This window comes from Dermacentor andersoni, chromosome 4 (genome assembly GCF_023375885.2).
Source record: "Dermacentor andersoni chromosome 4, qqDerAnde1_hic_scaffold, whole genome shotgun sequence".
NCBI lineage: Eukaryota > Metazoa > Arthropoda > Arachnida > Ixodida > Ixodidae > Dermacentor > Dermacentor andersoni.
In genome coordinates, this window is record NC_092817.1 from 174,779,939 (window position 1) to 174,794,838 (window position 14,900).

The window sequence follows — 14,900 nt, forward strand, 5'->3', positions numbered from 1 at the left end:
CCTTTCAAACATTACGCGAGACATGGTCAGTATGTACCTACAAGGGCATAAAAGTCGCATTGCACGTACTGAAGAAAACAAGCCACTGTCACGCAGCATGAAAACACAGTCAGAAACCTGTGCCGACATCACGAGTCAATGAGCAGCTTCGAGCTATACCTAAGCCTTTTTCCGCACTTGAAAACGTTGCAATTGCTTTCATCGTTGTCAACAAAGTAATCACAGCTAACGTACTTGAAGGTGAGACACAGTGAGCTTCAGGCGCGCCTATAACACTTTTTGGAAGGAAATGCGGGAAACAAATTGACGAAAAGTTGTCACGGAACGGCACTACACAGCAGGACGCGGCCGGTCGCTGGCGCGACGCACAGCCTTATGGGAAGCTCTACGTGACCAACCTGTTTCGGCGGAGGGGAGTTTTTTAAAACTCCCTGTCGGAGTTTTCACAGGAGAATAAGATTTTCAAGCGGAGTAAAATTGCGGTATGTCGCCTTAATCCTCCCGCATCTAGACAACGGAGTGAAACGAGGGATTGCCGCTGCATTGCTCCCATAGATTGGAGTAAATATTCGAGGAATGGGAGGTATTAGGGCCCATCACCTGTTAAAAACTCCCAGGTGGGTTTGTTTTCCTTTACAGTGATATTGACGGGTAAAAGCCGGTTTTTTAAGCTTAGGTCGATATATATTCTGGGAAAGCCATTTGCTGCTCAGGACCGATCACCGGTGGGATGTTAGAGTAACAAGATGGTTATCAAGGCAAGAAAAACGCGCTCGAGGACGGAGGCACCTCATGGTGCGATGAGATTGAAAACAGAAACAACTTTTGCAGGCTTAGGACACAAGACGGGCCTAGTTGGAGGCCATCAGGTAGGTGCCTCATCCTGCCGCGTACTTTGATTACAATACAGACTGGGATGATGACAGAGATGATGACAAATCACTTTAGTGAGGAAAGCTCTCCGTGATGCTGGTACGTTCCCGCTCCGGCTCAAACTGCGTACGAAGTCCTCATTAACACGTAAGGACCATTATATAAAGAGGAATATTAGGTTAAGCTATATTAGCCAACTGCCGTTTATTATAAGTGAAACGGCCATTCGTGTAGTGACAGGCTCCATGGTGTACGCCCGAGACAGGACCGAAAAACGAAATAGGCGTCTGCGACGCCGCCCTCTAATAGCAGCCTCGACAAACCGCAATACACTGCGGGGCGCCTTGCTGTGCACGAGTGCTGTGTGTCGAGGATGCTGTGAGTTGGCGCACCAGCTCTGCCATGACGTCAGTTGTTATTGACAGCGTCTGCTCGAGCTTATACAGTTAAGTGCGTGTTCGGTAAGTGAGGTGTACTGCACTGTCCTCGAATGCTCAACCTAGAAAGACTTCATACTTTCTTCCGAGACAAAACGGCCAAAATGAGAGAGTATTCGTTTAGCAAAGCGTGATTTGTGAGCGAAGTTGTCCACTATATGTATAGTATAGCCAGCACCTGTTAAGAAGGAACATCTGTCTCTACCATGTTATTTCTAAAAAAAAAATACCCACCGTCTGTATATAAAAGCTACTCTTTAGCGTAGTGCTTGAATGCGCAGGATTTTTTGGCAAGTACCACAGCAATTTTAACGCGATAGTGTTAAAGGCCCCGTGTCGCAGAAAATCCGGTGCTGGCATCCTGCGGCCGGCGTCCAGCATCGGACGTCATTGCGGCAAAAAGAAATTTGAACCATGCATACTGAGGCCCACTATGCGGCGCAAGGAAGTTTATTTATTTATTTATTTATTTCCTCAAAGATCTCTTGTTGAGACATTAGATGAGGGAGTGGGGGGTTATTAACAAAGAAAGATACTACAAATTAGGGATATTTTCGATGAGTCGCTTGAATGCAAGTGGGTAGATTGAATTACTCAAGCTAAATACGTAAAGTTCGACTTACACACAACCTAAGCGTCGGAGTGTAATTTGAATATACGAGAAAACAATTCTGTTACCCGGCATCTGAAAACACAAACCCATTTCGCATAAATCAAGGGCCATAAACCGGTGCGCCCAGTTTCTCGCTACACCTCCAGATGGCGCTCACCTCTGCCACATCGCTGCCCACGCAAGAGCCCGCGTTTCTACCAGCAGGCTCGCCTTCGTGCATAGCATTCGCCGCCAGCGTTTCCCGGTAAAAATTACGGTTACATAAGCTGCAGTTGCCGAGAAGCCTGAGAAGCAGTCAGGGATCTTTGAATGCTATCGCGTTCCACTCTTAAAGGCGAAGCTTAAGGGTCTCCTAAATTTTTTGTAGAAAAATTGTGTCTGTAACGCAGAAAGCGGGACACTTTTTCCGTAAGCATACTTAGGGCTTCAGAGAAAATGCATAGATTTGGAGTGGGTCAACTTCAATGGGGGACTGGATGAGCCTAAATTTCAGGGTCATATGAGGGTGGGCCAGCGTAAATTTTATGGCTTATATGGGAGTAGACCAACCTGAATTTGGGGGTCATATAGGGACAGGTCAAGCTCAATTTGAGGCCAAGGTTACATAAAATTTGAGGGTTCGCAAACTTGAAATTTGGGGTCCGTGGGCCAACTTGAAATTTGGGAGTGGGTCAACTTGCTACTGGGGCTGAACTTGCTTGGGAGGTAAAGTACAAGCCGAGCCAAAGAGGGCCACGCATTAGGAGGCCATTCTCTGAATTTCTGTAGCTTTCTTTTGGGAGGGGGGATAGAGTGAGAATGACCAAGCAATACGTAGTTCACTCCCACCGCAGCAGAGGCCACCACTATGAGAGCTGACTGTCTCAACGGTGAACGCCAGCCGCAGTTGATGTCAACTGTCGCATTGATGTCAAATGCGCTTGGAGCTGCTGTGTAACACCTCTCAAGGACATGAAATGCGCCCAATTACACCGTTTCGCTCAACCGCTGTTCAAAGGGCCCGCGTGACAGGCGTATATAAATTGTTCTAAGCGTTACACTTTCTGGTGTCTGTATAGAGACCTGGACTTTGTGTCGGCGAGCGCAGATCCTGCCCACGGAGGTGGACGGTCTGCGGCTCACCCAGCAGAGCCTGCTGGCTGGCGACACCCTGTGGGAGGTGACGCGGCTTCGGCGCCCTCGGGCCAACGTGCGCCTCGGCCTGCCCATGTTCGTGCTCAAAGCGCGAAACAAGATGCGAGACCTGCTCGAAGGGCTCGGCTCGCATCGGCCTTTCGACCCCGAGCAGGCGCAGTTCATCAACATCTCGGGCTTCAAGGGACTGCACACCACCGAGATCATACAGGCCGTCACCGTAGAGGCATGTTGGGAACTTATCTCCCATGTACATTGTATCACCGTGTATTGTATCACCGTGTACATTGTATCACCGTGTACATTGTATCACCATGTGTATCACCGTGGGCATTAAACTTTTTTTTTTCAATATTATGCGGAGGCGATAAGCAACACACAACAGCAACGACAGAATACAGCCTGTCATTTCAAGCCAGATGCTAGTAGTACCGGTCCCATACTTCAATTACATATTTCTTGCTGCCAGTTCTTAGTAACACTACTTTCAACGAATACCACCTGCCGTGAAAGCGCATTTCAAGTTCCGAAAGATGACGTCACGAACCGGTACGCAGCGTCGACAATTCTGAGACGATGTTACGTGTTCATCAAACTACGGGAAGCAAGAGCGGTTTTGTCTAATGCAAGCTATAGGAGATGGCCACTTTTTTCTGCGAAAAGATAGAGTCCCTGTTTGGAGCGCAATTAACTATGCTTTTTGAACGGCGAAGGCGTTTTGCAAGGTTTGCAACAACCGTCTTTGATGAGAACTGACATAAAATGCTGCTGTATAACTTGGTTCGATGAAGATTGGAACACCGCCTAACTTCTGCTAACATAACTATCGCCAAGGTAAAGGGTAACAAAATCGACGACGAAAAGAGATTTACTGATTTGATGATTGATTTATCAATGATTGGCTATGCAGTGATGTTCACTTTGATTGGTCAACTGGCTAAATGGTTGATTTACTGCTTCTTTTACTTATAGAGCACGATTTCTAGAATTTGGCGTTCTGTCCTTTTTTTCTTTTTTGTTTCTATGTCGCTTGCAGCATTAAATGAAGAAACCCGACTAATTTACCTACTGACTGCATGAATTATGCACTGACAAGTCGATAGAATAAGTTCTACTGACTCGCGGGCTGATGTGATTGATTGTTGAGCACTACTTGGCTTAGTTGGTACCTTCTGCGGGCTTTATTATTTGTCCAATTTTTGTCAATCTTAACGCTAAACACATAGTTTTGATTGATTGATCAAATCAATTCAGCCACAACGACACGGCTCATATCTGCGCCTGTACGTGACGTCACAACTTGAAGTGGCGAGATCACGCACACCTGGACCGTAAATCGCGTACATTTGCCCATCGGAACGTATGCGCTCAGATAAGCGGAAATAATTAAAATTGGTCGTAGTACGCATATAGAGTTACCTAAAATGCATCCTTCTGGCTTTAAACGGCTTCGTGATTTACACTCATGCAACGATTCGTCATAATCATTCGTGTGGCCAAAGGCACTACCTTGCCATGTCTATGGAACTATGGGGAAGAGGGAAAATATAACCCCACAAAACGTATACGTAAAGCCGCAATCGCGAACATTGAACAGAGCAATTCACTACCTATCGTTACCGTGGTAGCTGTGAAATCTCAGCGCCACCTGGAGTTCCGCCTAATAATTTTTGTTGGAAATGTCGAACCCCTGCTAAGACGACAACGCGGCCATGGGTGGCGCGTATATGTGCAGGTGTCCGAGGACGGCAACGACATAACGCGCACCTCGGCACTGCTGAACGAGGTGGTGTCCAAGATGGCGCCGACCACCCAGTTCCTGGTGGACCGGCCCTTCCTCCTCTTCGTGCGGAGCAAGACCACGGGCGCCATCTTGCTCTTCGGGTGCGTCCGACAGCCGCTAGAGTGGCGCCCCGACAGCCCGGACAACTCGGCGCTGCTTTGAATGTCGGCGCCAGTCCGCTATATCCGGGGCGGCTCACGGAAAAGCGGTGCACGCTATAGACATGCGCCCGCTCTGTTCTTTATTTTAGTTTAGTACGTTCATTAAAAGGCACGCACTTGGTGCTGCTGCGTGCTATTATTTATTATTATTTTTTTCACATAGAGTGACACGTGCCCGAGAAGTCGTGCCTCGGGAGAGCTCTTCCATACGTCATAATGTAAGAAAAACAACAAGCAATGAGACGAAGAAAAACATATAGGGAAATTACTTGTACTTACTAACTACAAGAAATGAGAATTAATGGTGTAACATAGCAGCGGCAGCGTTGCTGCCGTCATGTAAGAAGGGAGACGTTGACGATCCAGTGGTTAGCCAAGAACAACGCACAAGAGTTTAATGCACGTATATAAAAAGCAAAAGGGGAAAGGGAAAATGAGGAGTGAACATAGAAAAAGAATGTGGCGCCTGCGCATTGACAGCGTGCACATGATGCGACGGTTTGATACCACATTTTACAACATTTCTTCCCTCTTAAAAACGCACTGGCTTGCGGGATCTTGTGGAGCGTCGAACAGGTTGCATGGTTACTTGGTCTGCCCCGGATGCCACGAGTGTTGGAACAGGCACCTGGTGGTCCAGGTCCCGAAACACTTCTTGGGGTGAAGATTCTCCCGCGTCGTCGGAGCTCGCGGATGGCTCTTGGCAGAGTGGCGGTGCGCACCGAGTACTGTCTCTGCTGATCGAGCCTGGGTCGGTTCCTGGTGGTTCATCTGGAGAAGATTCAGTACGGGTGCGCACTTGGTCGATGTGACGCCGCGCGATTGCTTGAGGAGTCTCCACTGCGACCATCTGTCCTCCCGATATCTCTGTTACCCGTCCTGGTATCCATTTACCATTTGACCCGTAGTTGCGGACATGTACACTACAGTCTGTTGGAGGCAACCACTCGTCGTTTTCCTTTTTAGAATTATACACAGTCACCGCAGGGAAGCAGGTGTCCAGGCGCGATCGTATCTGGTACCCCAGCAGCATTTCAGATGGAGACTTTCCGGTTTTCTGGGGAGTCCTTCAGTAATTAAGCAAAAAAAAACGCATAAGGTTATGCTCCAGCTTTCCGCGTGGCATCTTCCGGAGACCGTCCTTGATTGTCCGTACTGCCATCTCCGCCGCTCCGTTTGATTGCGGGTGATAGGGGGCGGTTCTTAGGTGTGTAATGCTGTTCCTGTCAGCAAACGTTGCAAATTCCTGGCTGGTGAACTGTGTTCCATTGTCGGATACGAGGGTTCTTGGTACGCCGAAATGGCTAAATATATCCCGTAGGCAGTCAATGGTGGTTGCCGAAGTAGCCTGGTTCAGCGGCACTGCTTCTATCCACTTAGTGTGGGAATCTACTACCACGAGAACCATTTTACCTTCTATTGGTCCCGCAAAGTCGACATGAACCCGCGACCATCTCTCCTGCGTTTGAGGCCAATTTAACGGCGGGGCTGCTGGTGGCATAGGCAAATTGGCAATGCAATTCTCGCATTGCGCTGCCATGAGCTGCTTGCGCTGCCATTGCGCTGCTTCGCGGTCTATTCCTGGCCACCAAAACAAGGACCGCGCCACTGTTTTCATTGCCGAGGACCCCTGATGCGTTTCATGCAATAATTGTAGCAAGCGCTTCCGCGCTGCGACAGGTATGACGACACGGTGTCCCCAATAGACGAGCTCGTGTGCCAGAGATAGCTCCAACTTGCTATCAGCAAAGGGGACCAAGGAAGGGTCAAGTTGTTTTGCGCCTTTCGGCCACCCGTGTAACACGTTTTGCTTTACGCGAGCTAAGGTTGAGTCATTGGCGGTCAGCTCCTTCAGCTCACGTGTTGTGACTATCCCTTCATCCGGGCTTTTCAAACAAAATACGTACTCTTCAGGGCCAGGTTCCGCAACGAGATCGGAGCCCTGCAGCGGCAGTCTGCTCAGTGCATCCGCATTCAGTAGCAGCCTTCCCGGAGCATATTCGAGCTTGTAACGGTAGCCTCCCAGGTAGAGGGCCCAGCGTTGGATGCGAGCTGCAGCCATTGCAGGCGTCTGGCGGTCGGGCCTCAGCAGTCCTAGAAGTGGCTGGTGGTCGCTAACCAGGACGAACTCTCGACCTAAAAGATAATCCCGGAACTTAGTCACCCCAAAAACAAGTGCCAGTGCTTCACGTTCTAATTGAGAATAATTTCTTTCGGCATTTGTCAGAGTGCTTGAACGGAACCCGACTGGTCTGTTGGTGCTTCCAATTGTGTTAAAAAGAACAGCACCTATACCACGAGCGGATGAGTCACATTCCAACTTCAGTTGCCTCGATGGATCAAAATGCACAAGGACCTCGGCGTCCTTAAGATGCTGCTTTGCCTTGCGAAATGCAGATTCCTGTGATAACTTCCACTGCCAGCGTGCGTATTTTTCTAGCAACTGGTACAATGGGAACGATGTATCTGACATATTCGGCAAAAACTTTGAATAGAACGAGATCATGCCAAGGAACGAACGCGGCTCAGGTTTGCGGGACTAGGGGCATTCATGATAGCATCTACATTCTTCTCAGTTGGGTGAAGGCCGGTACGATCAATACGATGCCCAAGATAAGCGACAGATGGCTGGTTAAATTTACACTTATCGTATCTGAGCTTCACGCCGTGCTCTCTGAACCGTTCTAAGACAATCTGCAATCGAGCTCCGCAGTCAACCTTTTCCGCGACTAGAACGTCATCCAAGTAAGCCTGAACGCCAGGTAACCCAGACAGTATGGTATCAACTTTTCGTTGGAAAATTGCCGGAGCCGAGGAAATGCCGAACGGAAGCCTATTGTAACAAAACAGGCCTTTGTGAGTGTTAATAACGCAAAGCTTCCGAGACTCCTCGTCCAAAAGCACCTGGTTATAAGCATCCCGCAAGTCGAGCGTACTGAACAACTGGCCTCCTCCAAATGACGCAAAGATATCTTGAATTACCGGAAGTGGGTACTGCTCCATGGCGCAAGCAGGATTTAAAGTAGCTTTAAAATCACCGCAAATTCTGACCGAGCCATCTTCAGGACGGGTACAATGGGCGTCACCCAATTCGAATGCTTGACTGGCGATATTACACCCAGCGACACTAACCGGTCAAGTTCTTGCGGTACCTTGTCACGTAGAGCATATGGAATAGGTCTCGCCTTACAGAATTTGGGAACAGCGTCGCCCTTCAGCAGGAGGCTGGCTGGTGGTCCCTTGATCAACCCCAAGGTTTCCGAGAAAACGTCCTGGTATGTGGCGCGGATGGCATGGATCCTGTGACAGTCCACTTGATTCGTCGTGGCCTTGCCTTCACCCGTCATTTGTAGTACCGGAACGCCCGCTTGTTCCAGTAGCATTAGCAGGTCTCGGCCGCACAAGCTTGGTCCGGGACAGACGCACTACAAGGGCACAGTTAACAGAAATATCGCGGTATTTCACACAAAGTTGAAGCTCGCCCACCACCGGTAATCTTCCATTGTAGCAGGATAGCTTCACGTGTGAAGGTTTCAAGCTTGGCCAGCATTTGCGATGTTTATCAAAAAGCTGTCGCGATATTACGCACACCAGGGAACCGGTATCTACTTCCACGGATAAATCCACGTCTCCCCAACTAAACGTTCGTCTAATTGGTGGCTGAATAGCATTCTTTCGTGCTGACGCCAACGTCCAGATGTGCGCACTATCGCTGTTCTCCTCTGAAACGGAGTCTTCCACCGCCAAGGCTTTCGCGTGATAGACTCGCCGATTGCTGGGAACACCATTACCATTGCGGCTGCGACACATTTTTGCCAAGTGACCCCTCTGACCACAAGAGTAACAGAGGGCTTTAGCCCATCGACAGCTGTGGCTGTCGTGTCTAAAACTGCCACACCTTCCGCACTCTAGTCGCCCTGCGCTTTCCGTGCTTGATCTCGATGGTAGCTTGCGATGTGCTTCCACTTTAAGCACAGGCGGTACGTCTACGGACATTGTCCTTGCGTTTTTTTCGGCAGTTTCACCGGCTATTGCTATAGACTCCGCTTCCTCCAGCGTTAATTCCTTCTTTGACAGAAGTTGCTTTTGCACAGCGATTTAACGCACGCCACAGACAATTCTGTCTCGAAGTAGCCTGCTCAGCGAGTCGCCAAAATTGCAATTGTCTGCTATTAGCCGAATTGCAACGAAAAAATCATGAATGGATTCATTCTCCTGCTGACAGCGGTTGAAAAACTGGAAACTTTCAGCGATTTCGTTGCGCTTTGGGTCATAGTGGTCATTTAACACCCTGACTACTTCGTCATAGCTTAGGGCATTGGGCTTTGCAGGTGCTATCCTTCCCATTAGGATTCGGATCGTCGACGTACTAAGTGCAGCCGCTAGAAGTGCCCTCTTCTTAGAATCCGAAATGGCATTAGCTTCAACATACGCTTCCGCTTTGATGAAGTAAGGCTTCCACTTATCTGCGACGTCGTCGAAGTTCGGAAGCATGTAGGAGGCCATCGTGGTCAGCTGTACGGCTGTCTCCAGGTACTTAGCGTTGGGTTCTACCTTGACTGCGTGGGTGCCTTCCTGGCTCGTCGCCACTGTAACAGCAGCGGCAGCGTTGCTGCCGTCATGTAAGAAGGGAGACGTTGACGATCCAGTGGTTAGCCGAGAACAACGCACAAGAGATTAATGCACGTATATAAAAAGCAAAAGGGGAAAGGGAAAATGAGGAGTGAACATAGAAAAAGACTGTGGCGCCTGCGCATTGGCAGCGCGCACATGATGCGACGGTTTGATACCACTTTTTACAACAAATGGAAATGAAAGTTGATGAAGAAACAACTTGCTGCAGGTGGGGAACGATGCCACGTCACGTGCGATGCTTTTGCAATTGAACTACCGCGGTGCCATTTTCCCACCCACTTTTTTAGTACTAGAAATGTTGCTTTTGCATTCAGTGCCATTTACATTAATTTATCATTTCCTACCAAGGATTGGCCCGGCTACTTTTCGTGGGAGTCGTCATGAGGATCGCCTCACAGCGCTCGTAAAATGTCGTTAGTCCTCGTGTCCGCCACACGAGCAACGATTTTTACACGTGCACGCGCCCGGGTCGCCTATACAGGGCGACCCGTTACCGTGAAATTTTTTTGCAGGTGGGTATTTGTTGTAAGGATACACCGTGTCCCTTGCAACGAGAGCTACAGCGATACTATTACTTTTCCATAGTATAACTCTGCCTGTTTATTTTCGCGGCCAGAAAAGATGCTCGGTATATAAGTATATTTTCTACGTCATAAAATTATTTCCGGGCTATGGTGTTAGGCTGCTGATCACGAGGTCGCGGGATCGAATCCCGGCCACGGCGGCCGCAATTCCATGGGGGCGAAATGCGAAAACACCCGTGTACCTAGATTTAGGTACACGTTAAAGAACCCTAGGTGGTCGAAATTTCCGGAGTCCTCCACTGCGGCATGCCTCATAATCAGAAAGTGGTTTTGGCAAGTAAAACCCCATAATTTATTGTTTAATTGTTCCACGACAATGCCCATCCTCACGTCACTGATATGGTTAATACAAAACTGGCAAAGTTCAATTGGGAAACGCTGCAACATCTGCTATACAGCTGAGACCTGTCGCCTTGAGACTTGCACATATTGGGACAAATAAAAATATAGCTCTAGGGAAACAGATTCGTGTCGGACGATTACGTGAAAGAGTCAGTTGCAGGCTTTTTGAAGCAGCAACCCATGGAGTTTTATAAGATGGGAATCACACGACTCGTTGGTCAATAGGAGAAATATCTGAATGCTCGTGGAGACTCATTTTAAATAAAGTGCCCCGTTTGTCGTGTATTCGCATTGGCTTAGTTTTATTTGACTCGCCCTCGTATATTTTGCAGAACGGCTTTGTATACGTGCTATCTGTTGGGACAATAATATTGGTGCAATTCCTCACGATACACGACCGCTGACAGCTGCTCCTGCGAAATACATTGGAATAAATGACAGCGTCATTGAGATTTTCCACTGGCTGTTGCATATGTACAAAAATGTAAACAAGGTTCTTGATTGACAAATTAACATATTTATCCTCAACTTGTTCTTTTCATGGCCTTTACATTTTGATATCAGTGGCATGAACTGTTATGCTGGTTTCGAACTGATATAGTTCTAAAGCTCCCGTGATATTTTCTTATTTATTAAATAGGCAAAAACACGGAAGCATCGATATCAGTGATTTAAGGCACTATTTTTGACACATACGAGTATAATTTTTAATGAAAAATACATATTTCACTTAACTTTTACTTAATTCGTTTGCAGCATCTTTGGCAATGGCAATGCAGTTATTATTCATGTATTTGATCCCTCGACAAATTGTTCAAGAGGAAGCTTTAGCTCGGGCCCAGCTCCGATGCGGCCTATTCAAATACATGAAAAACGCAGAAATTCTTTTCTGAGATAACCCCTAGATCGCTTTTAATGAAATTTGTTGCATTTGAGAGCGAAAGGTAAATTCATTTCTAGTATCTGTTGGAAGCGCAATTTTGATTTAGGGCCTGAATTTTGTTTTAAATATTTTGAAAATTTTGAAAGTGCGAGAAAAATATAAGCATGACGTTTACAAGCTAATAGTACTGCATCAGGAACAGATATCGCGGTTCTGTAAACGCATCTATTATAAGAGTCAATGCGGACAAATTTGGTATGTCAATGTTTATCTTAGGTGACTTTGTTACGTGGCGTACAAGGGTTCTGCAAATGCCGTATTTCCATAACACTAAATTTTTTGACATTCATGTGTGGCATATCAATTTTGTCCGCTGTAGATGCACTATTAGACGAGATTCACATAATTATGATATTATTTTTCATTGTTGAATTACAGAGTTTTTAACGTGATAGTTTCATTTCCTGGAAATTTGCGATTTTTGCCAACTTTTAATAAAGAATTGACAACCGAAATAAAAACTTCCAAAGCAGAAGTCAGTAGAATTAAAGATTTTCTTTGGCCACGGCGGCCGCATTTCGATGGGGGCGAAATGCGAAAACACTCGTGTACTTAGATTTAGGTGCATGTTAAAGAACCCCAGGTGGTCGAAATTTCGGGAGTCCTCCACTACGGCGGGCCTCATAATAAGAAAGCGGTTTTGGGACGTAAAACCCCATAATTAAATTTTTTAGACTTTCTCTTTTAAATGCAACAAACCTCAGCAAATTTGGTGCAGTAGTTGCCGAGAAAAACGAATTCACCTTCTACATCTATTTAGATAGGAGCACCCGAGCTAAAGCTTCCTCTTAAGGAAGAGGCCAAGCGGCAACGTGAGCCCCCCCCCCACCCGAACGAAATTTCTGGCTACTCCACTGATGCTCATGACACAAAACCAGATTATTTATAGAATGGGCTTTGTGTCCCTTGCATGCTGTTGCATCAGTGCTCCTTTTAAAAGAGAGTTCACAAAAAATTGCATGCCCATTGTAGACATTTACTTCAGGGGAGAGTTTGATGGCATATAAACTAAGGCTGCTGTCATGGTCAGTAGGGATACACATGCAACACAAGAATCAATGAAGCGCCAACAATAAAAAATCTGGCAAACACACAGCAAGGTGATAGCTGCAAGGGAAGTTTATTATGTTGGCAATATAAAAAATCTGAACAAAGAGCAACATGCTAGATACAGTGCAAATAAATAGTTTATTCATTTAGCACACAGGCTCAACAATTATGGTTTGACAACATAGGCATAATGTTTTCAACCCTAAGAACATGGAAATGCGCAATCACTTCTTACAAATAATCACAGAACATTAAGCAACATCGACAAGTGTTGACTAAATACAAATAAATTAGATGCTTTGTGATCACAACAATGCAGCTTGTAAAATAGATGTCATGCAAACTTTACTTTTCAAGATAAAGAACTGCAGGCACATATTGGTGAAAAGCTATTACAACAGCTTGACGAAAAACATATGTTCATTACACAACAGCGATATTCACAAATACATAACATATTTAGCACTGAACGAAGAAAAAACGAATATGGGAAAAGATATTTCCAACAGCAGAGGTGAATTTCAATACGAAAATCTGGCACCCAGTATATGGCCAGCATATAACAGTAATGCACATCTAGAAAGAAAAAAAAAAGGGCTTTATAAACTGGAAAGTGAAAAGAAACATTGCAGCACCACGGAAGTAGCTATAAAAAATCCAGTGCTAGCAAAATAGAAGCTGTAGAAGACATTGAGAACAACGTATTTGGCATTTTAATGAGGAAAATCAGTTGTGTAACTCCCTTTTACTAAGACCAGCTATGTGTTTATATTTGTTAATTACTCTTGGTATATTATGTGCTAAGGATTGCAGCTTGCAGATGTTTCGAAACCATAGGACTTGCCATGCCTTGGGGATGTCACACTTCGTATTAGAGGAGGACTCTAGTGTAGCAAGTAGACATGCTTGCATTTCGTGCCAGGTGTTCATCACTAGACTTATCAGGAATGTGGGAAGTTGCGCCAGTTTGTGATTAATCATCATACCTTGGTGGTGAAGCAGCACACTTACAAGGAAAAGAAGAAGGCACACACGAGCAGCGAGGGTCATGTATTCTTTGTCATCGCCTTGTCCTTGTCAGTGCGCTGCTTCACCACCAAGGTATGATGACTGAACTTATCATTACCAAGCACATTGCACACTTGAGATGCCAATTAGAAGAAACGTAAACAGAATAAACAGATCTTAAACAAATGTTTCTTTTCCCGGTGTATGTCGCATTTGTAATTCTGTTAAATTGAGGGAAAGCTTTCACTGTTTAGTAACTGTGCTTTACCTACTTAAAACACAAGAACCACTGCCAGAACTGCATTATGAAGAGCCGGTATGGTCATCCTATTAGGTAACTGCTAAGCTGCATATGAAATAGGCCTTAGAATAACATAATAGGGATATTATCTGAAATATACATTTGTTGGTGAAGAGAGGATATTGTGGCACAAGTACGAGAAAAGAAGAGGCTCTACCACGCCTTACTCAACAACAAGACATCAGCAAACTGAGAGGTCTACCACGAAGCAAGGAGAGCAGAGAAGAAAGCCATTGCTGCGAAGAAGTTGGCCTACTAGGCCCAGGTGAATGAGAGACTGCACATGCAATGATGTGAAGGAAATTTCATCCACCTTGTCAAACGTCTGCATCAACAAACATAGGACATTGAGCGGTTCCAATGAGTCAGCGGTGAAAGTGGCAAACTAAATTTTGACAACAGAGCCACTGCAGCAGCACTTTTAAGAGAAAATTTACGGCCAGATTTAGATGCAGGAAAAAGGCAAAGCAGTTTTCAACATGTGAGGGAACATAGAAGTATTCAAAGAGTTATTAAATATAGATGTATTAACCCAAGGAGCTCATGCACCGACCTATCCCCCAAGCTTGTCCCGCCGCCGTTCCGCTTATCGCTGCGAAAAAGGACACTGAGGCACTCAAGAAGAAGTCCAGCAAGGCAGCACGACCTGATGACATTGTGGCAGAGCTCGCGATAGGCAGAAACTGGAGCCCCACTACTTGGCTTGCCACGTTTTTCAATTGCATTGTTGAAGAGAGAAATATGTCCACCAACTTACAGCAAATAACAATGGAAGCCATACGGAGCTGACCAGGTAACCCAGCTGAATGCACCAACTACAGGCGGCTCACATCCTCTCACACACTATGAAAGTATTTGAATGTGTCCTAGATAGGTGGATCCGAGATACCTAGTACACTTTCAACAAGGCTGGCTTCGTGAAAGGCTGCAGAATGACCCACGCAATTCACGCAACACTTCTGCTCCTTGAGAAGCACAGCTAAAAGCAGAAGTCTCTCCGCATTGCATTCTTTGGCCTCAAGAAGGCGTTCCACCA

At 46.3% G+C, this 14,900-nt stretch overlaps 1 protein-coding gene across 1 annotated transcript in view; it reads left to right on the forward strand.

Moving 5' to 3' along the window:
• LOC126531943 (uncharacterized) overlaps positions 1–5,138 on the forward strand; it is a 45,054-nt gene extending 39,916 nt beyond the window's left edge. The window contains exons 5-6 of the mRNA XM_072287670.1: positions 3,011–3,283; positions 4,793–5,138. Of these exons, the coding sequence (XP_072143771.1) occupies positions 3,011–3,283; positions 4,793–5,002 (483 nt within the window). The 3' untranslated portion in view covers positions 5,003–5,138. The remainder of the gene's footprint in view (positions 1–3,010; positions 3,284–4,792) is intronic.
• Positions 5,139–14,900: the final 9,762 nt, after the last annotated feature.